Source organism: Aythya ferina, assembly GCF_964211825.1.
Source record: "Aythya ferina genome assembly, chromosome: 12".
In the NCBI taxonomy this organism is placed as follows: domain Eukaryota; kingdom Metazoa; phylum Chordata; class Aves; order Anseriformes; family Anatidae; genus Aythya; species Aythya ferina.
In genome coordinates this window covers 10,571,823-10,597,356 of record NC_140308.1, presented here as the reverse complement: position 1 = coordinate 10,597,356, position 25,534 = coordinate 10,571,823, and the positions used below count along the sequence as shown (strand labels likewise).

The window sequence follows — 25,534 nt, the reverse complement described above, 5'->3', positions numbered from 1 at the left end:
AAACTTGTTTTCCTGACATCATTGGTGGGTCACCTAAACAGCTGTGAACCTTTGCAGCAGGAAATATTCTGCTCCACCAAAGATACCCTATTCTTTCCAATGCTTCATTACAATCAGTGAGCTTAAATCTGAGAGCATTCAAAGAAACAGTCAAATAAATTGAAAGACACAATTTGACAATCCAACCTGTTTCTGCTGAAACTTTTAAAGGTAGTTTTATTTTATAAACAGATGTGAATACACACTGTGAATACAAGGTTAATGGTGTCTCTCTCTCAGGTCTGCTGTACTTCATGAGCAGTACTTCATGAGCTGGGGACCTGCTGACGCAGCCCAGGGCCTGCGTGGACAGGACTGTGCCAGGCAGCAGGGAGATCTTCCTTAAGATCCTGACTTAGGAGGGTATTTCAAAGTGGTAAACATGCCAAGTGCTTCAGAATATACAATTATATTCAGCATTTTGCAAAGAATGGACCAACTAATCAACAAAAAATGTCATCAAGTGCTAAAAGGTCAGTAAACTTGCCAACAAAAGTTGGTTTAATAAGTGCTGAATTTTCCCTGAGAGAAATTTGTCAGAAGCCATGAAAGACAAAGACCTGCAACTCAGGACACGTGCAGAAAGCCATCTCAGGTAATAGCCATGTCTATTTCAGTGACATCTGGGGTCAGGCTTATTTTCTCACATTTCTGTTATTTAAGCGAGAGCTTCATCATGAAGGATCAATCTTTATTTTAAGATCATAGAAGCATTTTGTATTTGTCAAACGTTGCAGGAGCCCTGCTGATCAATCGCAGTAACACAATCAACTCCTGACATGCCTTCAGCACCGCGGCAATGCCAGGAATCAACAAAGGCAGGTGGCACGAACCGCAAGGCAGCGAAATGAATGCAATAAACTATCATTTTCCTGAATGCGTTCTCAGAATCAAAATGTAATGTAGACACTTTCATCTGAGGGTTCCTACAACAAAGCAATGAACCGAAAAGGTGAGGACAGACGTTTGTCTGGCCCCACACTTCCCAGGCCGCACCCCACCTGTCCCGATGGCCGGTTTTCTCCTTTCCCCACAGCTATGGTGTGGCTCCACACGGCAACATCTGGCAGGGCAGAAGGAAGGACCCAATGGGCTTTGTTTCCTTCTTCTTTAAGGAAGCAGATTTTCAGATGCTGATTTGTTGAGACCGAAGCTTTTCGCAGAAACGCTGTGGCTTCTACTGAATTTTTCATGAAAGGTACTTCCCAGGGTCAAGTCCTAACTTCCAGCTGCTCTCTGAGACCAGTCTGAGAAGAACTGAGACCAGAGACTCCTGCATCCCATGAGGGCTCTCCAAACACTGAACCAATCCCTTCCTCTAGTCTGAACGAACGCAGAATAGCTGCAAAAGGAGAGCTTGAGAGAAACTGGCCCAGGAAGCAGGTGTAACACCAGGGACACCACATGACAGGACCCTAGGTGCTTATTTGCACCAGATTTGTGCATGGCAAGGAGTCAAATCTTCCCACTAAACTTTGAAAGACCTTTCGTTATCCAAACTGTGTTGGTATGGGCGGTGGGGCTCCGAAAAACACTGAAAAATAGGTTGTGGTTACTTCCCAACTCTGACCCTGATGGAGGCCTCTCATGAACAGGACAGGAGATTGTAAACTAGAACTGCTTATGGCTCCACTTTCCAAATTACAAAACATAGCCACAGTCTCACCACTGAAACAGCAAGCGTCTTAGCATGCAATGAATAATGCAACACCTTGAGATAATGCAGTAAACCTCAGTCTTGGGCTCAGTTTCTATCTGAGCTGTCACAGGTTTAAGATGACAGAAGAAAATCAGTATTTGTATCTTAGCCTGGCCATGACAGCACTGTAGACATCTGTAATAGTGATTTTTAACATTTTGAGCAGAAGAGTTTATTTAAATGTAATACCAAGTGAACGGGCAGAGTGCACAGCACTGTGATTCACAAGGGTGCTCAGCCTAGCAATTTATCTGCATGACCTCTGACCATGGAGATAATAGATGCTTGCTTAGGAAAAGTGTTTGTTTTAGATCACATTGACCATATTCATTTACATGTCCACTACATAAATGTTATACAACATGAATTATTTATGTAAAACACTGACTTGCCATAATTGCAATATTTACATTTAATATCAGTTCAGTGCTTTGCACATGCCTATTGAATATTGAAACCCTAAAATACTGATTTCTATGTCAATTGTAATTCTTCGTGTTAGCTACTTCATTTTTAATATTTAATAGGCTGAAAATGACAGCCCTGCTTAGCAAGACAGTCCACATTAAAAAGTGCCAGAAATTCTCTTTACAGTCCCTGTCTTGTACTGAGGTCTTCTAGCACAGAAGCTACACCTATAAAAATGTGGATTATTATGCAATGTCGGCAATTTAATTCTATACCAGTTTCTTACAGAAATAAACCCACTTCATGTAGATTAATTATCAAAAATGAAAGTAATAAAATCAGTGTTCTAGATGTGACATTTTTTAAATGAGAGGTCTGAGTAACAGTCTAAAAATATATTTTTTAAAATTGCAATACACCAAGTATTCTTGCCTATGATCTCTTGTTGATACCAGCAAATCCTTGTAACTAATATTCTTCAAAGAGCAAACAAAGCATGCAGTCAAGGGTTTGAAAGAAGCAAAACATTAGTCCTACAAATCTATTTTTTCTAATATTCAGGTGCTTTGTTGATGTATTTACTGACAGCTACTGCATTGTAATACTTAGCATATAAGAAACCCAAGCTGCACATTTCTGCAAAACTCTTGAATGTTTTTCATATCAACTAAATCATTTCAAGAAAAAGACTTGAAATTCTACTGAATAATTTAATAAAAACCACACCGAGTACCCAATCTTCTGATTCTATTATTCCATTATTCTATGGAGTTGTTACATTAGATTTATACCCAAATTACTGGCAGCAGCAGAAATAACCCTTTAAACGCTTCTTTTTCACCAAAAGAGAAATTGCTTTTCCTTATGTTCAGGGAAGAGACTAAAACTATCCAACAGAGGGCTCCCAGTAGCTGTTCAAAAGCTTAATTGAGAGTCAGACACATGAACTCTTAACATATACATGCAAATCAGCATGCTGTCATTTTAACAACCTATTCTGTATGCACTATAGGCACGCCTACACCCAAATTGTAAATTTGTAAAAGCACACAGTATAATCACCCAGGAAGTTCCTTGTGATAATTTGTATTCTACTGAAGTAAGTTAGCATGGCTTCTTTAAACTGTGGAAAATCAGTATATTTTTAAATAGTCTTCATACAAATGCAATTATTTCTTTTTTTTTTTTTTTTCCAACTTCTTTACATGCACTTGAGAAAAATGCTAATAAAACCATGTGTGGAGCACAGTTTGGCTTCCACATGCCTCTGAGGCAAGGCAAGAGGTAGGGGCAGAGACACAGCCTGGGCAGGCGCTTGTGCACTCAGAGAAAGCGCTCCTGAAAGGGGTTAGTGGGAAGGGAACAAAACTTACTCAAGACACTTGCTAAGAGCTGGGTCCCAAACTACTCATGATATCAGCAGCTGCTCAGACAGAGCTAGACCAAGCCAGGGTTAACACAGCACAGTACTGGAGACCAGCTAGTGAGCACGAGGCTTATCTTGTACCCCAGTGAGCACAACCAGGCTAACCTTGTCATCCTGTTCTTCCACTAGGAAAGAGATGATTAGGTCAAGCTGATCTGAGCACCTATTCACTAAGATCCAATCTACACCTAACAAACTTGATCTGATCAAGACGTGAGGCTGGACCATTTCAGGAAGAGGGTACTTCAAACTGGGTTAATCCTTGCTTTCTTTGTTGAGATGGCTACTATGTAGAGCTGCTGCCTGCAAGAGCTTCTATTTATATACTTCAGCCCTGAGTTCTCCCAGCAATATTATCCCCCTCACTGTTAAATGTCTTAATTTTAAGTACAGGACGTTGTAAAACATTGTGGTGTATCTTCTCTCAGTAACATAAGCTGTGATTTCCTTTAGGCTACATGTTGTCTTTTTTTTTGCAAACATAATCAAATGCCACAGTCAATACAGAAGCACGTTGGTGTGCCCTACCTGTTCAAAAGAAACCTCATAGATTATTACCTATCCAAACACAACGTGATCAATAAGTCAAAGCTATTATACTGCAATAAATTAGTATTAGTATTTGATTGATTGAGTAAACTATTCACCACAGATGAATATAATACATAAACTATTGTACAATAAGCTTTTAAAGATTTTTTACAGTATTAAAAAGAAACGTATCTGTAATTAAGTGCACTCTGCAGTCTCTGTAGATGTACCAGCTTTTTTAAAAAACTTTTGAGAACCCTGAGAACCAATTTATTTCCCACAACAGCTTCTGAGCCTATGATAATACTCATTTGCTTTCCTCCACATCTTTACATCCAACTGTGAAAATACATACCTGCAGTCTCTTTGCACATGCTACAAAAGTAATCTAATACATATCCTCCACTAAATATCTGTGATTAACTCCTCCGGAACTAGTTTTGTCCTTTTACAAATGTAGGTTTTTTGATCAAAGTCCTCAGAGGTGAAGTACAAAAGCTATATTCTGCTCTGCTACACACCACACAATTAGGTTTGTCTTGAAATTTATAGTAACGTCTTTGGTGATTTTATTCACACTGCTTTTATCTGCAGCGATACTACAAAGCATGTGGAATGTAATAAAAGTGCAGAGAAATGTGCGGTATTTGCAGTCATATTCTTGCGATGTTAAATTCTAAGGATTTATTTTTTTATTTTATTTTATTTTTTTGGGCACAATCCAGGACTAGAAGCACCCTGACCTAACCTGAACTGAGCTGAGTTTGATCACCTCTCATGTTCAAAAAGTCCACTTTCAGGCTAGGGTGTCTGGGTGCATGAAGGCACTTGGAATATATCATCTACATTACAATTTTATACCATTTTTCTTAAAAGTAGTGAACACCCTCTCAACCCCCGACCATCAGAGCTGAGGTTTGGATCTGAATTTCAAAAGCAAAATTAGATTCCAATTTTTACAAGTGTCCTTATTTAAATTACAGTCACTTCTTAAACTATATTCTCATGTGCCGTTGGAACAGAGCAGTTTGAAAACAATATCCCATTCCCCTTCTACTGGGGATAAAGGTATACAGAACCTTTGGAAGAAACCAGAATAGCCTGGCATGCAAAATTACATGTTGTTTTAAAGATTAGACCTTTTCTCCTTATGCAGCCATCATTTTACTAATTAAGTCCAGGAGTACATATATTGAAAAAAAGCCAGCAGTGTAACAAAAACATCAGACAAGCTCTAAACCTTTACTTACCACAAGTCTCCATCTTCAATAGTCTTATCATTTGGGGCTCCAGCGTGCCCATAATGTAGAACAGATGAGTTCTCCCCACTAGGTAAAAAGAAAATGCAGCATAATTAATGCAAGAAGAAACATTAAAACACACAACATGAGAAGGAACATTGTAAATGTGACATTGTAAACATGTAAACATCAGTGCCTTTGTATATTAAGCATGAAATGTTGCAGTCTGTGAATAGTGCCATAGAATCTGCCAAGTCATGGGCTAAGATAACATTCTGCATCTCACTCAGCTGAAATAGGTACAGAACGGGCGTTTTACTATTCTGGCTGCAAGACATGACCTTTCTGCAGAAGGAACTCGGCACAGTTCATAGAAATACTTTGCAAATCCATGAAAGTGTCAAGAAAGCAATTATGTAAGTGTAATTTTTCAAGCTGTACCTATTTATTTCATTCTGGATTTTTTTTTAATTATTGATACATTTCCCTATTTAAGGTTAAATATTCTGAGGCATAAAAGACAAGTTTCCTCTGGAGAAAAATCTGAAGTATTTGAAATGCTTTACAAGTTACTGGGGCTGGAAAAAATCAGCTGTCCAAGTAAACAGTTCCAGTTCACCTCTGGCATGGCTATGTGTGATCTCTGCTGGAATGAATTCACTGCACACTGCTAGAGGAACATTTGTGATATGTAATGTCAGCAGTAATATCTGGCACAAAACCCATCACTCTATTTTCATCTCTTATTAAAATCACCTTATAAAGAAAAGATTTTTATTCTTGAAAACCCTTTAGACTAAACTGCTGACTCACAGGAATAAAACATCTCCAGAGAAGGACGGACCTTTGTTCTGCACTTCTAAAGCTCCGTGATCCACTCAGTGACCTATATTTGGTCTTGGCATCCCTCTCTTGTCTACTGTTATTCCTCCAGGTCTAGCAAACGTCAGTTAAAAGACGGGTAAAGATCTCAAGCTCTACCTTTTACTATTCTCCTCAGACAGATGTTCTCTCTCTTCACAAAGGTAGAAAAATTATATCATAGCCAAAAATACATGTGTTGGAACAGGGTTGCTGTGGCATCACTCTGACCCCTCAAGATGACTTGCCAGTCTATCTCACTCTATCAAAGCTGTATTGGTCATCCTGCTCAAATTTAATTCTTTCAGTTATGATGGCAGAATAGCTTCCTATTTTAGGTAGAAGGAATCAGAGGCTCAATTTCAGTGAATCTTGTTGTACCTGACGTCAATGTGCCATCTGACATACATCTCATATTAGACTTCTGATACGTGCAATTACAAACCCAGTAAATATGCACTGTATCCAGAAAGAGCTTACTTTCAAGATACCTTCACAGTACTTGTGATCATTTAGATACATAACTGAGCGTTAATTCATTCAAATATAACAATTCCATAAGCAAGGATTATGGAGGAGAAAGCAGATGCCTTCTTAAATCTCCAAAGGCTCTCAATCCAAAGGGCTGGATCATATCAGTAATTTCAAAGTAGTAACATTTTATCTCTATTTTTTAGCAAGTAGGAAATCAGTACATACTAAGGCAGTGAGGGACAACATTTTAGAATTGTAGGAATGATTGTCTGATAGGAAGTGTATTTCTTATACAACATTGAAAGGAAAAATTAAAATTGCTAAATAAAGAGTTAAAAAAAAAAAACACACACAGAATTAAGGCTGTGACAGATTTGCTTTGTAATGTTAGTCCAATGGCGTAAGCACATTTTTACAACTGGCTAGTAGCTGGCTGCTTTTTGCTTCCTGGCCGCCTGAGCTGAGAACCTACTCTGTCATGCAGATAACTGAAAACAGCCCCGTAAAACCTGCATACAAGATGAAGACACAAGTGAGCCTCCTTCTGAGATTTCCTGTCTCCTGGGCATTTGTGGAATAGTTTCTTTTGGCCACGATTGCAGCTTTCCATGCCAGGACGCTTTCAAATTTAGTTTGCTCTGCATGAAAAAAATTATAACTGGACAACAGAGTGAACTCCATGGAAAGGCCTTCTGTGTCAGGCTACACGTATGGCAAGAACTGGGTTTCCAGCCTTAGCCTTCTGCTTCCACAGGCAGCTGACAGCATCACAGACAGCTCCTGCCTCTGCTTTAGTCCATCAGCACTGACAAGAGGATGCAGCATCATGTGCTGCCCGAGGAACTGCTTCCTAGGTAGAGAGCTATGATTCACGGGAGACAGGGAGGGAGCACTTGGAAGCAACTGGAATGACCTTGGTGCTATGCATGACACTGTGAATCCACATGCTTGGTTTTTAAGGAAAAACACAAAAATAAAACATTCCCCTAAGTGGCATCCACACACATGCTCCACAGCAGTTTGTCAGGATTTTAGCTAGATATACTATTCCTTATCTCTTTCTAAAAATAGGGATAAAGGAATAGAAGCAGATAGCATATGCATGCATTTATGATCAACTTAAAAAAAATTATCATGAGGCTTAAGGGCATGACTTCATGCTAACATATTTGCAGATAACTTGTTTACTTATCATCATATGCTGGCACTCTCAGTGTTATATATCATACCAGCTGCATAAACAAGTCATATATTCAAATATGAGTACAGCACGAATGTTTTCAACAATAGGCATTCCAAATACAACGATGAGGGATTTCCTTTGCACAGTTTAACGTAAAGGTTTTAGTTTACAAAATATTTCTGTAAGGTTCGGCACCAACTGTTACAGAAGATGCATGAAAATCTGTTTTTCTCCACCGTTACTTAAGCATTAAGCAGCACAATCTTTCTTGGCATTGGAAACTCCCTATCTTTCATGCAAATCTTGGCTCTGTAGCATAAATGGGATTGTACCACAGAGAGAAGCAGCTGGTGTGGAAGACCAGATACCCACACCATATGCATTCCACTGTTTTTGTCTGAGGCAAGCGGGGTGAGAGATCTGTTTACTTCAGGCTGGCTCTAGGCAGGCCCCACGGACTGGACGCCCGTTAGCAACTGAGGCACGAGAGATCTGCTCCCGAAAGCTCCCCCAGTTGTTTGTCAACCGAAAGAAACCCACAGTGTAAACTCCAGGACTGGTTCCTGGCTCAAACCGAAGCCCCGTAGGAGGGCAGGGGGGAGCTCTCACCTCAGCAGGGCAGGGTTGGCCTGGGTTACTGCACCTGTGTGGCCACCTCCGGCCTGCTGCTGCCGGGCGGTGCACTCAGACCTCCCTCAGGGGAAGCACCTTCACCTCCGCCTCAAGATGGAGGCAGGGAAGATGCCTTAGGAGCAAGGCCACAGAAACTTCACTGCAGTGAAGTGTACCCACAAGGTAAACGTTACAGCTAACCAGGAATTGCTTGTAATGATTGTCTGACTTTCCAGGTGGCTTCAGAACAATTAAAACACCCTCCCTACCCCCGGCACTGGCAAAGCCAACAAGCCTTCCTGTAAAAAATATTTATTTTCTTTCCAAGGAGTAACAGTTGAAAGGCCTCGTGTCAGAGTGCCAAAGCTGGGGTTTCAAAGGAGGTGCTGTGGGGAGGTGCTGACCACCGGGAGCTCTGCTGCCTTCCTGGAGGCCAGCACACCTCCAAAAACCACCACGTGTGGGGATGTCAGTGCCTGCCTTCAGGCAGCCCAACTGAAAAATACTACAAGAGTTTTCTACATATCTATTTTTATTCCTTTAATAATTTGCCTCTAACTGGTGCCAGACATGTTTGTTGCAGAAAGAATTATGTGAAGCAGCAGAAAAGCTGCAAATTAACACCACTGAGAATGCGAACAGGAGGAAGAGATTCAGATTACCAGAGAAGGAAAAAACAGGCCCCAAAAAACACTTTAAATCAGAAAGCTCTCAAAATGAGGGAGCGGAAGAAAGAAAGAAGAAAAATGTCAGCAACATTTTAAGAACAGGATTAAACTGAGTATCAAACATAAGAAAAAGTGCAGCTATTATCTCTACATTAAGATCTAAAGAAAAACCAATAGACCGTGAACTAAACAAGCAAACTATTTCCATCAGGCTTTAAATAATAGAGTCAATCTAGTGGGAAGTGTTAACAGCCTTCTCTCCACTTTTTCACCTAAGAGATTAATTTTTTTCAAGTTGGATTGAAAAAGAAGGAAAAACGGATTCAGTAAGTACCCTAACCTTACCTAAAAAGCTTTATTTATGATGATCCTCAGACAGAGAAACATGTTTTATTGGACTGCATCATTTGTAATCACTGGTATCATCTGGTGAGAGCTGTAATCTGCCTAGAGGCATCTATCTAGAAGATCTGAACCTACACCTAAGATGGCACAACACCAGATAGCAGCTGACCACAGCCTCCATGGTGGTTGCAGAGATACTGGTGCCTTGTCACCAGTGGGTGCCATCCATTGTAGGGTCACAGGATGCACTGTGCGTGTAACTTAACCTTTCTTTTCCTCTCTAAAAATGGCTACTTGGTACACTAAGGCACTGCAATAAGAAGTTCATTAGCATTTAAATGCTACTTTGAAGTCAACACTTTGGAAATTAATGTTAAATATAATCCAATTACATTTATCAGTACTATTCTTATTTAATTGCATTTATGCAACATCTGTTTGCACTTCAAACTGCTTACAAGTTAACAATGTTAGAAAGCATTACTAACTAACTGCAGGACTAACCCAGCTAGGTTATGACCAGTAATAACACTAACACATTTGTTGTTATTCTCAACTGATTGGAGAGTGAATATATAGAAGTGAATACATGAAGCACACTTGGTCACACTGAATATTCAGTACCTGTCTCCTGCAGAGTGCAAACACTGGACCAAGACTGCAATAAATGCATGCACCCAAAGCATACCAAGTGATTTCTACCTGAAATACAGTATTGATTACTCTTGTTTTCTGGTTTAGTGAGCATCTTTCTTAAAACCTGAATAGCAAACATATTTTAATTAAAAACAGGATTGTCTTCTATGGAAATTATTATCAGGCCTGTAACTAGAAAGAAAGATCCTGTCAAAATATCACACTTTTAAGTGCTGGGAAAACAACAGAACTCAGCATGAATAGAATAATACATAACTATTCAAAAACCCTAATTGCAAAAGCTATTTTTAATCTCAAATGTAGTTAAGTGTAGTATTTACAATGACATTTTCATAGTAATTAAAAACGTCCATTACTTCTGCCATTATTATGCTAATTGAATTAATCAAATAGATTTACTTTCCTTTCATTAAGTCCTAGCTTAAAATGGTTAATTTTATTCATTCTTACTGCATCATTCAGAATATAGCAATTTATTGACAAAGGCCTATTTATTTATTTATTTATTTTTAAATCCAGTCTGTCTCTACTTTTGATAGTAGCGGTAGGATACAACACCATCTCCCAGCTAAATAACAATAACACGCCATATCCCAGCAAATCAGGATACTGTTTGGATTTCAAGGCATTTCAAGGTCACTAGGGGTTTCTATAGGTTTAGCAATGCCATCCCTGTTTCTAGCTTCCGCACCCAAATCAGATCCTGCAGCACAGGTTCTGGTTTGCTCTAAGTAAATGTGAAACCTGTATGGCTGTGGAAAACCATACACTGAGACAACTTGATTTTACCATCTCAGCCTGTAACAATACCACTGAAGTGAAGTCTCACTGCAGTGTCACATTAATTTTCAAGTTATATGATGGTACTTAAAACAGAAAACTTTTCCAACAATTTAGATGCACAATTTGCCATAAAACTACTCATACTGCAATTTTGCATATAAATTGAAAAAATTGCATTTACAAATAACCAGTTGAGTAAACCACAGAAAGAAGCAGAGATGCTAATTGTCCTCATTACCGCCAAAGCAATATAATACTATAGTCATCGTCTTAGAAATTATTTTTTACAATAAACCTATGTGAATTCAGGCAAATGCTTGTGCATAGCAGTAGATCCACATGTAGAGCATATATACCAACAGGTATGCCTCATCTGTCATAAATTTCTGATCAGATTTATTCCAGTGACTACATAAGATTAATCTCTGCATACAGTAAATAGCTGTCCTTGACACATACCCTACACTAATCTCTTGAAATTCTTTGAAGTAAAAGCGTGTATTTTTACAATTGCAGGGAGAATTTTTATATTATTTTCTCAAATATAATAGCTTCAACTCCAGCTGTTCAGCAAGAAGAGAGAGAGCAGAAAAAAATTCAAAAATTCACCCCTGAAAATTAGTTTTAGTGCATCCTAACATTCTCAAAGAAGTTTGAAAGCCATATGAAATACTTAAGGTCTAATACTTTTCAAAGAAAGTATTTGTGAACAATGGAGAATAGCTCTAAAGCCCTTCTTCATAACGCTGTTTAATAAAAAAGCCAATTGTCGCGCAGATGTGAGCATAAATGGAATCTTGGCAGCAACAGCGCTCATTGTGGAATCTCTTGAGTGTAGCAGAATCTGTAACGGGGTTATTTCTTTAAGACACAACACTTGCCACCTTTCTCTTGCTTCTGCAGAGGAAACAGTTCAAAACTCACTCTGTTGGCACTCACAAACACATCACATGCCAAAAAGGAACAATTTTACAAATATCCAGTGGGAAACAGACAATAAACATTGCAATAGCTCAGTATAAACCATCGACTTACCTGCCACAGATGCAAGTGTAGGAAGTATGGCGCATGCCACCTCGAGTATAGCAATAGTGTTGGAAAAGGCTGCAAAGAAAGAAAGATGGTAATTAACAATATATTCAATATATTCAAAACTACCACAAGACAGAGAGGACAAGTCTTGCTTCAGTACAGCTGTGTTGTGCAAATCTGTGATCTTCCCCTGCCCAAACAAGGGAAATAAAAAATTCAACACAGATCCCACTCCACAAGATAACATTAGCCGAAGTCCCTGACAACCTACAAAGAACACTGCAATACACAAGGGATGGAGAAGGGAAGCAGAGCAGTTGCGTGCTCTTGAACATTACTCCTGTTGAAATGACATCCTGTTGGAGGAGCTGTTTGGCCTCAAAAGCACTGAAATATTTTCATCCTTACTGTCTAAGTCCCCTTCACATAAGGGCAGATGTGCCCAGAGCACAATTAATATAGGATTAGGTGCTTTAAGAGCTAAGAGCATATCATGGATCCTTTTATTCTATTTGAAATATGCTCTAATTACAATCCAATTCCCTTTAATACTGAATGGATTTCAAAAACTCATTTGTTGTAATACTGAAATCATTTCATTAACACAGAGTGATAATGGTGCTATTCAAAGAATAGAGATGTTGTGATTTTGTCCTTCTGCAGAAGCAATCCGCAGAACACAATTCAAGTTCTTTGAAGGATATTAAAGACATTATATGCTTGCAAATCCAAACCAGATTTTAGAATTACACAAAATTACAGTATTTAAAGAGAAACGAAACAAAACATACAAATAAATCACACAGAAAAAGAAAAACCTGCATTTAAGGACATATGTATAGGCAGACGTGTTTTAGAAGATTCTTTTCTGCTAAAAATGTTTTGGTTTTACAAGTCAAAACCACTGATTTTTCATTGCCCCAGAAACCAGTAATTGCAAAGAGTATGTCAAATGACTGAGGACCTAAGGAGAAACTCTGACACAGTGAGAGCATAGCACAGAGAACTAAATTTGGCTCATGAAACGTATCATCTAAAATATCATTTGCTCTGGTGCAGACAGTTCACCAAACAGACACGTCACATAGAGGTGAAGTTACAGGTTTGCTCCTTCCTAGCACACTTGCAGACAAGGTTTACTCTACACAACGTGATACTATGCACAAACATTTTGCAAAACAACATATTATACTGTTATATGTGTATAGTTATGTTCTAGGAAGCAACTTCTAGCGTATTTATAGACCTTTCACACTAAATGATTGGATTAACTATCTCCTCTAGACAGCAACTTTCAGTAACATTCTAAAGAGCTTTAAAAATGAAATAATGAAGGTTGTAAACATCCTTCCATCATCGCTGATGCTGGGATAGGAGGGTTTATTTTTCCATATGACAACTGATCACATATTCATGGTTGGAATTTATATGAAGCTGTGCAGCAGAGTAACGGTAGTCACCTTTTGCAGTACTCCCAAATTAGCAGTAAAAAGTAGTAAATAAATTAAGACAGGCTTCATATAATCCAGCTGTTGCCTGAGCTTTATTTCCGTTTTCTAAAAAAAGTAAACCTGGCTGTTTCATCAAACATTATGGACTTTCTTTTAAGAGTGAGTAGTTGTTTATGTGACTGAGCTGAAGACAGCGTAACTTTGCCAGGTAACGAGTCTTCTGCTACAAGAAGTAAAACTACTCACACTGCCATGAATTTACTTTTTCAGGCTATGACTCATCAGACACATGTTCAAGCAGCTGGCAAGAAATTCATCAGTGCTATCAGAGACAGCTAACATCCTTGTATAACATGTCCAAGGTAAGTGAAGGATCACATATCCCTTTGATGGTAAACGTTGGCTTTTCAAAGCTAAAAAAAAGAACAGATGCAGAATTATAGAAGCTGCCAGTACTTCGTAGTTAAAATCCTCATTCCACTGAAGTCAGTGCAGATCCTGCCGCTAAACTTCATTACACCAGGATTTCACTGTCTACATGCTACAAGAATCTTTATCAAAGAATCCAATACAAAAGTGGAAGTCTGAAATAGCTGTACAGAATATCATTTCATCTGGTGCTCCACATATATTGCAAACACTGCATCTTGAACTTTGCTTGGTCTATCTGATTGGAGGATACATGTATGTTTAGGCAGTTTTATGTTGGTGCTGGATGCTTTGCCATGAGTTTTTAATGCAGCCAACGCAGATACAAGTGTTAAGGACCTCTTTCTTTTCTCCTTCTTTCATGTGTTTCAAAGCTTTTCTGTCATGTTTTATACAGTATTTCCCTGGAGGCTGTACATATTACTTATCATACACATACTATCTCACTCGTGTATACCGATCAGCCATTGGTGTACTTACATGTCAGATGTTACCTTTTGAACGCACATCGATTTGTTTGAGATGGCATGTTCTTTCCATTGCTTTGAAACAATATTTTTTTCCCCTTTTCTTTTTAAATATAGGAGTACATCCTGGTTTTGGTACCAAAAATACCATCATCTTTAACTGACTGACAATATTTTAATGGAGTTTAAAGTTTTAATAAAACTGTGTTTTTTTTTTCTTCCCATTAACTTAAAAAAGAGCAAACTACCCCCCATTTATTCAAGCATATCTCACATGAGTGCTCTTGCCCCCCACCCTTGCAAATTTGCTGAAGTATGTTTTCATTTTATCCCCACTGCTCTGACAAGTCTTGACAACATGGGTCCATCATCATTAGAAGTAACAGAAAAGTATATAGTTGGCATTTTTGAGATGTTAAGGAGTATTGCATACATCCAAACAAACCTCCAAAATGCTTGAAAAATCACTTTCACAGATCCTCCTAAAAAGCCATTGAAGTAAAATCTGCTACAATCTTTCTGACAAATTACACAAACCACTCTGACAATGATGCTTGTGTGTCTTAAGATCATCTACAGTCCAGTTTCTGCTGCTGTCTAATGCGTTCTGACAACTTCAACCAGACCTGCACCAGGAATGCAAACTGAATCCAATAACGAAGTTTAATTTTAACAGTTTTCCTAACTTAAATGGATTCATGGAACAAAGGCATTTAGGGCAGGAGGGGCAGTAACAATCTGTAATGACTTCCCTCACACTTCTTATTTCCAGATATTCCTCATCACTAAAATAAAACATATTCACATATACTCTGCCAAGTGTGAATTTTATTTCCCAAAAGAAGTAAATAAGTAATGTCTAATTTGAATTCTTGTCGTTGGCTCTTCTCTAGTCATAATAAATATTCAGAAGACCACCACGTTTTATACTTCTCAACTATATACTTCCAAAACCAAGATAATTCTAGATCAGAAAGCTTCGACTTCTAAATAAAAATCCAATTAAGTAACGTGGTCTGTGTGCTGCAAAAGAGGTAACAACTGTAATTGCAGGGAATGCATTAAGTATGAAGAAAAAGAACGACAAAGAAGGAACAGATAGTGGCAAGAATATCCAACAAAATACCCAAATTGCTCAACACATGCCTCAGTGGCATGTCCCGATGCTCCTGCTTCCCAAGCCTTGCATCCCTGGTAACTACAGAGAGGTGCTGCAGAACAAGGTGTGCACTTTGGAGTGGAGGAACAGTTACTCCTTCAAACATTTCCTACAACAGATGACCAAAACCACTAAATAATCCTGCTCATTATTTCCAGACACTGGAGCCACTTCAAGAACACCTGCTGGATACTGGTAGCTCAGAAACTATTTTTTTTTTTTTTTCTCTTTTTTTTCAGACTATCAGGGAGATCAGCTGTCATAAACTTAACTTTTCTTGTGAAGCATACAATACACAGAAGAGTCAAGGACACTCTTGGGTCAGTACCTCATTAAGATGTTTGTACTGAAAATACATTTATTTATATTTTTTTTCCACAAGTGATCACTCACTGGCTTGAGGATGTTTCAGATCCACAATAATTTTCTCAGTGAACCTTTGAGAAAGTTGCTTCCTAATAAAAAGAAACCTTTACACACTTCAGAAATATTATTCTTTCAACAGAGCCCTTGAGACTTGCCTTGAAATGCAAGCAGGTGGTTTTGAACTATGAATTGGAAACCAAAGCAGCTTATGGGAATTTGGTACAGAACTCAGAGGATTTTCTGTATTTTTTTAATATAAGTACAGTTGCAAGACACAGGTGAATATCTATTAGTTATCTGTGAACTGAATTACTTTTGAATTACAACTATATTGTGCCCTTATGCTTTTGTACAGTGTCAATATCAAGAATAGCCATGAGACAGGCTAAAAAAACAAAGCTTTTTTAAAGAATTCGCGAAAGGCCAAATCTTCTAAAGCTGTTCTAATTACACCAGGACTGACAGCCATTCTTTTGATCATTGAGACATGTAAGTACCTTCACATGAAGGAGCTGTAAAGGCCAAATAACATGCAACTGCTAAGCCACACTTGAAACAATTTGTCCACAATACCTGAAGTATTTCTACCTAGCACCAAACTAGGTTGGAAGAATTAACTGCACACACAGAAAGAGGAAGTGTCCATTATAGGGGGTAGCAGCTGATCAGTGGGTATGTGCTCAAGGTGAGCAATGCTTTGTTTAGTCCCACACTAGACACAGTGAGGTTCTCAAACACAGGGCACTTCCCTTTGTTATACTACTTTTCTAACGTCACTCATTTTCCATGGGCAAAAAGATGCTTTAAGGTTTAGTTTATCTAATCCTAACTGCATAGAGTTCACAACACAACACTGCACTATTGCAAAATGTGTCCAAGGTTGTTTCAATACAAAAAAGTCAGAACTCCATTGTGAGAGAATGAAGAAGGGACGTGAAGAAGAAATCCAGGTTACTATTTGTGAGCAAAAGGTGGATTAAAGACTTTCATCTGACCAAGGAGAATTAGTGCTCTGAGCTTTCTTCTACATCTCAGAGACAATATCGTTAAAGATTTTACAAAAGGCAATATTGTTAATCTAAGTGGTCTACATGACTGAAAATTGCTTAGAACTGAACTTACTGTCCATAAATAACAGGAAAAAAAAATACTTCTCTGCACTGACTTCTAAAACCTAACTATTTATACTACTTCTGATTTTCTTTTTTTAAATTCAAATCGTTGGTTGGGCTGTTTTGCCATGGAGTGGAGCTGTTGAAGCTTATTGTTAGCCAGAAATACTGAAAGCAGCTATACTTTGAAGCACTACAATTTACCATTGCCCTAATTTGCACCATACACAAGCAGAAATAATGTGACTTTTTTTGAAAAATGTTGATTGTTCCGAATTCCAACATCTAGACTCTGTTGTCATTTTTTGTATGTTTACTTCAACTAAGTTATTTTTATTTATTTGCAGCAAACTCAAGATAATAATAGGTGCTTAGAAGAGAAAAATGTTATTTGAGTTCAGTGGGGACGGAAGAACTTTAACTTTAGTAAGCAGGTATGACATGAAATTGGTAGAATATTAATGTAACTACAGTGCAGAACATCTATTATGAAATAAGGAAAAGCTGTGTAGAAGCAGCATAGAAGTGAATGGTCTCACCTTGGTAATCAAAAATTCATGTTGGTATTTCTAAATGTGCTACTTCTTTCTACTGAAATGGATGACAAGCCAGAACTCGGTGTAAGAACGGAGGGCAAGATTACCCCCAAATGCAGATATATTTTAAGCATACAAAATGACACAGATCAGAAGGGATGGCATTCCTTCAGGAAATGAAGCCCACTAAGGCACAGCCATTTCACCAGGCATTAGTGCTACCTGGAAACCAGAGACACATTAAACAGGAAGTCCATAAATAATACAAGCCCCAGCACTGTCACAAATGTCATATACGATTTGCAATGATTGAAGGTAATTGATAATCTCAGTTCAAGAACAGAGAGTTTAGGTGAGGGGTAATTAGCATTTTAATTGTATAATTGGGAATTACAAATTACCTGTCTTACTTAGAGAATAATTGAGGAAATTATATGACATTAATTGATACTTCAGCTTTTTTGAAGAAAATACACAGGTTGGTGATTTTAGAAAAACTGGACTTGCATTTTCTCTCTCAGACCTTTTCTTTGTTTTTAACTTTCACAGCCATCCTTTTATTACAAAAGCTAACTGTTCCATATGAAGCAAGCTTTCTCCCATCACTTTGCAAACCTAAAATTTATGATTTTGGTCAGGAAGCAAAGAAACAACATGATACTATGATACAGCAGCAGTTTAATAATGTCTGTGGAATTATCTCCCTTTTGCCACCCCAGAGAGATTGATAAGAGTTTCTTCTAACAGCTCTGTTTGAGTATAAATCCAACTTTTTTTTTTTTCCTAGTATGAGGAAAGGGCAAACATTTTAACAAATGCAGTTTTAAAGAGATTCATATACCTACCTCTCTCTGCTTCCTTTGTATTTCATCTAATTCCACACAGATGCAACATTTCTCCACCCCACTCCAGAAATTCATCAAATTATGTACTATCACAGAAGTTTTGCTAAACCATTTCATTACCAACACTCAAATGAAAACATTAGTTATGTAAATGTTTAACTCCATACCCAACTACTTATTTTCCAGAAGCATGGCAAGACAACTGAACAGGTACATTTAGAGATAGGACAGCTACCAGAGTGTGCTGTAAACACACCTTTCAATGAGTCAGACTTGAAAATTACATTCAGGAAGCATTTTAAGAAAGTCTTCAATATGGTTGTCAAATTATTATTTTCACAAAACTCTTTCAACTCTACTTGGAAAATGCATCTGTCAATTGTCAGAATAGATTTGTCTGCATAAAAAATGGTTGACTTATAGATTGAAATATTATGACAACTAATGAAATCCTTACAGTTACTGCTTGATAGAAATTCAGCTGATTAGGGTATTCATAGTATCAACCTGCACAAATTTTAATGTTAATTCTGAAAAACTTGCAAGTCAAGGTGTACATGCCTTTGTTTTTTTCACCTGTACAAACTGAAACTGCTCCAACTTTGTACTACACAGGTCTCTTCCACAGTGGGTAAGTCTGCAATAGGACTGTTACAGAGATAATACAAGTTATTATTACAAAGGATTTCATTAGAGCTTTAGTGAGTCAAAGAACTACCATTAGGTAACCAACAGAGTAAGTCTATGTAGTACAGGACTGTGCTATCACTGAGACTGTCTATGATTAGACCATTGCAAGTAATGAAATTAAATTGATTAAAGTAATTGTCCCTGCAGCTGATAGAGGTAACAGACCGTGTGAACAATTCTGGAGTCCACTACAACACCAAGTGTAACAGGCAGTCTTCAACAGCCATTCAGTTGGGTGGTTCAATATTGGTATCAAGGGAGATCACAGTAACAGAGCACAAGGTGAAAACCTTCTCATTCTACACTGTGTTAACACCACGTTCTGTACGTTGACTCCTGCTCCTGCCGGCAAGTCTGAAACTCCCCATCCATTGTAGTTAGGTATCTAACACAGAAGTGTGATCTCTATACAGCAGAAGGGAATTTTAAATGAGATTTGAACCTTCATCATTCATAAATGGAGAACAGATCCCCACCACCATGCTGCAAAGCAATGATCATTAAGAAGGGTCTCCTTTTCATTTCTTCAACAACTCTGAAGTCCGTGTGTAGCCATGCACATCAGTAAAAATGCAAAGCCAAGTTCTGCAGTGGTCTGAATTTCATACTTAATCTAATATTACAGAAAGAGATGGCATGAAAATTTCTTAGACTCTTTGCTCCGTTTCCAACTCTAATAATTCTAGATCTCAACTGGCATATTTTAAATTAATTTTTTGTGGTTTAAACCTATTTATCAACAGCTAATTAATGAGGTCTAAATCCTTTGATGACAGAATGATTAAACTGCATTTTAACTAATCCATCTTTAATTAAAATGCTGCTAGCAAACCATTTCTGGATGTGTAAAAAGGACACATTTATAGATGCTCACTCTTTAACTATGCATTATGTAAAGCCAATAATTAGAAGAACTCATGATTTCAATTATATTTTAATTACTGTTACATATAAAACATGCTTTAATAGATGTAATGCAATACATTTTCTTTCTTTACAACCCACTAATCATTCCTATTGGGGTGACAACCAAATAAAAGGAAGTTTAATATATGCACTAGTGCAGGAATCTTGTTTTAGCTTTGAGCCAATTCTCTCCATTTCTTTGCAGAAGAAAGGTACTTAATTATCTCCAATCCTAAAACTCAAATGAATCCCTATAAATCCCTGTTAAAACTCTAAAAGGAGATTAGCCATAACTGACCATAATAAAGATAAATACTTCATCCTTATTATTAAACTTGTATGTCTTCACGATTTGTGGACTCAAAACACAAGGCTACTTAAAACCTGCTAGATAAGGAAAAAAATATAAGGTGACATCTGTACAGATCTTCCTACTTCTCTCCTCTTCTGGTTTTAGGAAACAACCTGAGCCAAGAGATTCTCTAATTACTGCAGGTGCCACCAGCTTCATTTACTTAGAGTACCCCTTTTCCACCATCTGGGAGGGAAGCACGGTATATCACAATGTGATCATGACAGCCAGTTCCTTCTTGTCTGCATTAATGGGAGGCTGAGATGTGAAAAAGATGGAAGTTAAACTGTTCTTTGCTATGACTAATTCAGTTTTTAATGCAAATATGGAACAAATTATTTCTTTCTGAATAATGGAGTGTACAGATAGCTGGTCAGGAACACTCAATATCCTGTAGTAATCCAGCCTTTAAAATTGCATGTTATTACAATAGATATTTTTTGCTGAGACAACCTAACATTCAATAAATTACAGCTATTAAATACGTTTCTAAACTCTGCATGTTCCAAGTAGTAGTTTCACAGAGTAAATTCAGCCTTAGGATTTCACTGCTTTCAGTGATCTGAATCTGGCATGAGGAAACGTAATAAGCTTATAGAAGAAACCTGGTTAATTTACCCATTAAATTGTATTTTACAAATAATCCAAAAATATACATTAGGTTATTTTTACTGGCTCAGACATATTAAATTTAATTTTCATAAGCTGATTTCTACTGTTTGGGTAGGTTAATGAAATTGTTGGGTTTTCTTCAAGTTTTCTACATTAACGAATGTTGATAGTACAATGTTTTCACATCACAGGCACCTATGACGAAGTCACTGAATATAAGGATATTAAAATGCACAAGACTTAAGCTGGTGCATAGTTTGATTTATATGTATCCTCTCATTTCCCTTTTTGTCTATTCCTGCTTATAGATCAAACTCTTGGCAGCAGGGACTACATTTTACTTCTTTAAAAAGTGCACTGTACATTTATATCCCGATAAATAACAGAAACAACAGATTACTGTGAAGAATATATAACTATCTCTTCAAAAGAACATGCCTGGAAAGGTCATTTTGAATATTTAAGTATTCATACTTAGCAGATGTGAGGAATAAATGCCGTTGCGGCAATGTGCTCTACCAAGGTTTGTCAAAAACACTCCTTACTTTTTAAAAGATGACTATAGATATACCCTGAAGAAAAAACACTCCCAATTTTATTATGTATAACATACAATTGCTGTTGCTCCACGTCATATCACTTGTCATCCTAACCAGGACGCTGTTCGTACTGTTTCTTACAGTGCCTCCCAGTATGCAGCCATGAACGTATATATTTAATGACAGCATGTACAATCATATTAAATGAGAAATATTCTAGAAGAAATATTCTAGCTGTTAGAGAAGTGCTCAGGAAGGACAGCAATAAGGCCAATACTAGAAATAGAAATAACATTATGATAGATATAGATATATAGAGAGCAGAAAGCAACTCCTTGTCTTATTTACAATTTAGTTTCCTGGTGTATTTAAATGCTAACTATAGTAACCACTGTTGCTTGAAGATGCAGTTCTGGACAGTAAGCGCTGACTTCCTTCTCTAAACAGCTTTCTACTAAAGTAAGGACAGAGCACACAAATGCCAGCTGCATACCTGCTTTCACTCTGGGTAAGCCTAGCACACCGGTAACGTAGAAAGGGAGAAGATTCTCATTTGCTCCAGAGGATACTTTGCAAGACTCATGCCAGTTAGTTTCACTTCCCAGAACACAGAACCCTGAAACACCTCCAGGCTGTCCCATACACTTTCTGGAGTAGCACACCACCTTACTGCTTCACTAGCAGAAACAATGTAACTAAACATTGAGAACCTGTATTCCATCTAACTCCAGAGTATTACTGAACTTTTCTTCAAATTGCAGTTTCCTTTGTAGACCAAGAAATCAACAGCCTCCTAGAGTAAGATGACGTGTTTGGTTGGGTCTGTTCTCAGATACTATGTCGTCAAAGAAAATCAAAGTTTTCCTGACTTGTGCAGATAAATGACAGATCAGAGATGTCCTTCTCTAATCTTTCTGTCCATGTTTCAAGGGTCCTGGTCATATAAAATGAGTGAATAGCTGCCCAGAGGACTACACCGTTTACCACAAATTACTTCTTTATGGAAGAATCAATTTTATAGTCTCCTGAATTTCAAACACTTGCCTCTTCAATCCAGTGGAATTACTCTTTTGAGAGCCAAGCCTGAGATAGATGACTCCAAGGATCTACTCTTGGGGCTATGAAATATCTGTTATAAAAATCTAGAGAGGACTTATAAGTCTTTGAAAAAGACTCAGCGTAAAGAAAACATGTATCAACACTTTAACATTATATGACTAGAAGTGTCCAGATTAATCTGTTGAGCCTCCAACAACCTTCTGTCCCAACAAACTAGGAAGCTAAATTCAAGTTGGTCTGATGGAACAGAAGCAGAAAGCTTTTTCAAGGGACAGAGGAGACTACGCTCCCCTGCAAACTCCCCTGGAAACTCCAACATACCTCTTTTTCTGCTCATTCAGGGAGAATTTTACAAAGCTGAATTCATGAAAATAGTTTCAAAACCACATTAACTAATTCCAGCTCCTGTGAACTCTTGGCCTATATACCACTTTCAAAGCAACTACTGTTACCAGGTATGGGGAATAAAATGGAATGCATTCAGTAGAGGTAATTCTAAAAGAGCTGTGAAGTGCTTGCTTCCCTCCATACTGAGTCTCAAACACAAATCCATAATACTGATCATGGTTCCCTTGGCCCACACTGCCAAGTAGGAATCATCATTCAGGTGAAAGCATGAGAAACTACAGCCTCAACAGAACTTTCAGCAATTTAAGCTGTCACGCAAGGCTTGACAAATCCACTTGCCTGCTCATAAGCAAGACAGAGAAAATTGCCCAGCTCACTGCTCATCAGTTTCTGCAGATCTACTGCTTTTATTAGAAAGAATTAAAACCATACAGATTAGGAAGATGACATCAATCAACTATAAACAAGTGTTAGCATTTTACTGCATGTCTAAAACTCTGAGGATGTTTCAGTTACTCCACTCCTGGCATTGCAGAGCCTCCACTAGCAGTAAATAAAACAAATTCCACTACTTGGCCAACAGTGCAATTTTTGGATCTGTCCGAAATAAAAAAATAAAGAAAACGTTTTGTCCTCATGCTGCATATATATGTTGGGCTTGAAACTGCTTGTGTCAAGATGTGAAACTGCACAGCAAGGCTGTATCTGCTGGGAGGCACAGTCATGCTTTTGGACCAAAATGGCATCATCTGTTCTCCTTCTATAGAAGATTTATTACCCACCAAACGCGTCTCCTTCTCCCTGAAGAAAGATGAAGGCAAGAAAGAAAACAGGGCAACATGGAGGCAGTACGTGCAGGACAACAGCTCCAAGACTAGCCCCACAAGGTCTGCTGTACTCCCTGACGGTATAAAACTAACAAGCAGCCACAGCCCTGAAGACAGCAGAAAAAATCTACATAGTCACACTGCCTTAAAGCACGCCCCAGAGTGCAATGTCATGTCCAAGCAGCTATGGTTTGATCTATAGAAATTCTCAACACTTATTTCTTGCCTCGCAAATCTCTGCAACAGGGATTTGAGCAGCTCCAATAGACAGCCCTAAGTGCCTACCAGCTATGGGCACTGGTTCTGACAGTAATATAAGAAGTGTTTTAAATCCTTCCTCATTCAGATGGCAATTATCCTTTTACTAATATATTATACTCTTTACCTCCCTCTGGAGAGAGGTAACCCTTTTCCACTAAGCTTATGAGATATAAACAGAAACACAGGTTTTATCCACCATTCCTTGCTGACAGGATCAGATGAGACGAGCGCCAAAACCCCCACATACAGGTTACAGGAACAGCCCCGCTTACCATCAGATTCAAAAACAGTCTCCACAAACACAAAGCAAAACAATCCAGTGCATACCTTGAGTGCCAGACAGCCAAGACCAGGGAGGATGTTAGGACATGTTGCTGAAGATGAAGGCGCGGCAGGGAGCAGTGAGGCCTGGCCCAGGAGAGCTGGGAGCTGAGCACGACAGCGCAGCCATCTTGCCAGTATGGGCACCCCGATCCCACGCACCCATGGGATGCCAGCAAGGCCTGGGGAGGATGACTAGGGACAGACACAGCTCAGAGATCACCAACAAGGAGAAGCAGCTACATCTTTCCCAAATCACAAGCAGAAGATTGAGCAAGAGGCAAGAAGCAGACAGCACGGCTCTGAGTTCTCCTCACAAGAGGAGTAAGCACACGTGGGCACTGGAGTTTCTCTGAACTTATGCTTAACTTCCATAGGCACTTACTTAGAAAAGTTTTTGCCAAAATAAGCTGGTTTTCCACTTAAAAAATGGAAAAAGGTTTTGTCAAAATAAGGTGGCTTTCCACTGATTTTCTGAACAGGTAGAATTCACCATTTCCCTTGTTTCTTACCACAGCTTCTCTGTGAATTTGTCCAGCTTCACCATACAGCCAACAAGCACATAGGGGCTTCTTGTTTAGGTGCACAAGTAGCCCCCAGCAGTACCTGTACATTTAGATCACTTAAACCTTGCTGATGTTAAACACAAAACACACTTTAAAGGATTGACTTTAAAGGACGCTTTTACCAAAGTATTTACCAAATTGACTATACTTGCATAACTGTGTGTATAGGCACTCTTATTTCTCAAGAAAAAAATAATCACTTTGCATCCTTTTCAAACTGAAGCTGACATTACAATACTACTTTCTACGTAGACATCAGACACAGAGGTAGTATATAGAGAGAATTTAAAAAGTTATCTTGGACTAGATTCATTCCCTGAGGTAATAAAGCCTTTGTTCTGATGCATATGTAAAAATCTCATTAGCTCTTTGTGAGAATTTCACTATACAGAGGACATGTTCAGTTGTTTGCAAGCTCTGATTTCTAAATTATTTCCAGATCACAAGTCCAGTATTCTGTAGCTTTCATCTAAATTCTTTCTTCTTTAACTTAATGACCTCTCTCTTGTCTGTAATTAAAAACATTTTGTATTAATAAGCTCAGCTGATCAAATGATCCAGATCTTACAGCTTTAACCTTCCCATCATTTTGATGGCCTACATCTGTATGATTTACTGGGATCTAGAAATTACTTCTGATAATTCAAACACCATCAGATTTAAAATCAACTCCCCTGTAACCCTATTTGTTGGACAAAAAAGCAAAAGCCCATGCATTAGAAAATGACT

The 25,534-nt window shown here is 38.2% G+C and overlaps 1 protein-coding gene across 3 annotated transcripts in view; it reads right to left on the bottom strand.

The window, feature by feature from the left end:
• Nucleotides 1–25,534, bottom strand: part of PEPD (peptidase D) — a 143,942-nt gene that overhangs the window by 52,877 nt on the left and 65,531 nt on the right. For all 3 annotated transcript variants that reach the window (XM_084533813.1, XM_084533814.1, XM_084533815.1), the window contains 2 exons: nucleotides 11,963–12,031; nucleotides 5,354–5,431 (listed from right to left, as the gene is read on the bottom strand). In XM_084533813.1, the coding sequence (XP_084389939.1) occupies nucleotides 5,354–5,431; nucleotides 11,963–12,031 (147 nt within the window). The remainder of the gene's footprint in view (nucleotides 1–5,353; nucleotides 5,432–11,962; nucleotides 12,032–25,534) is intronic.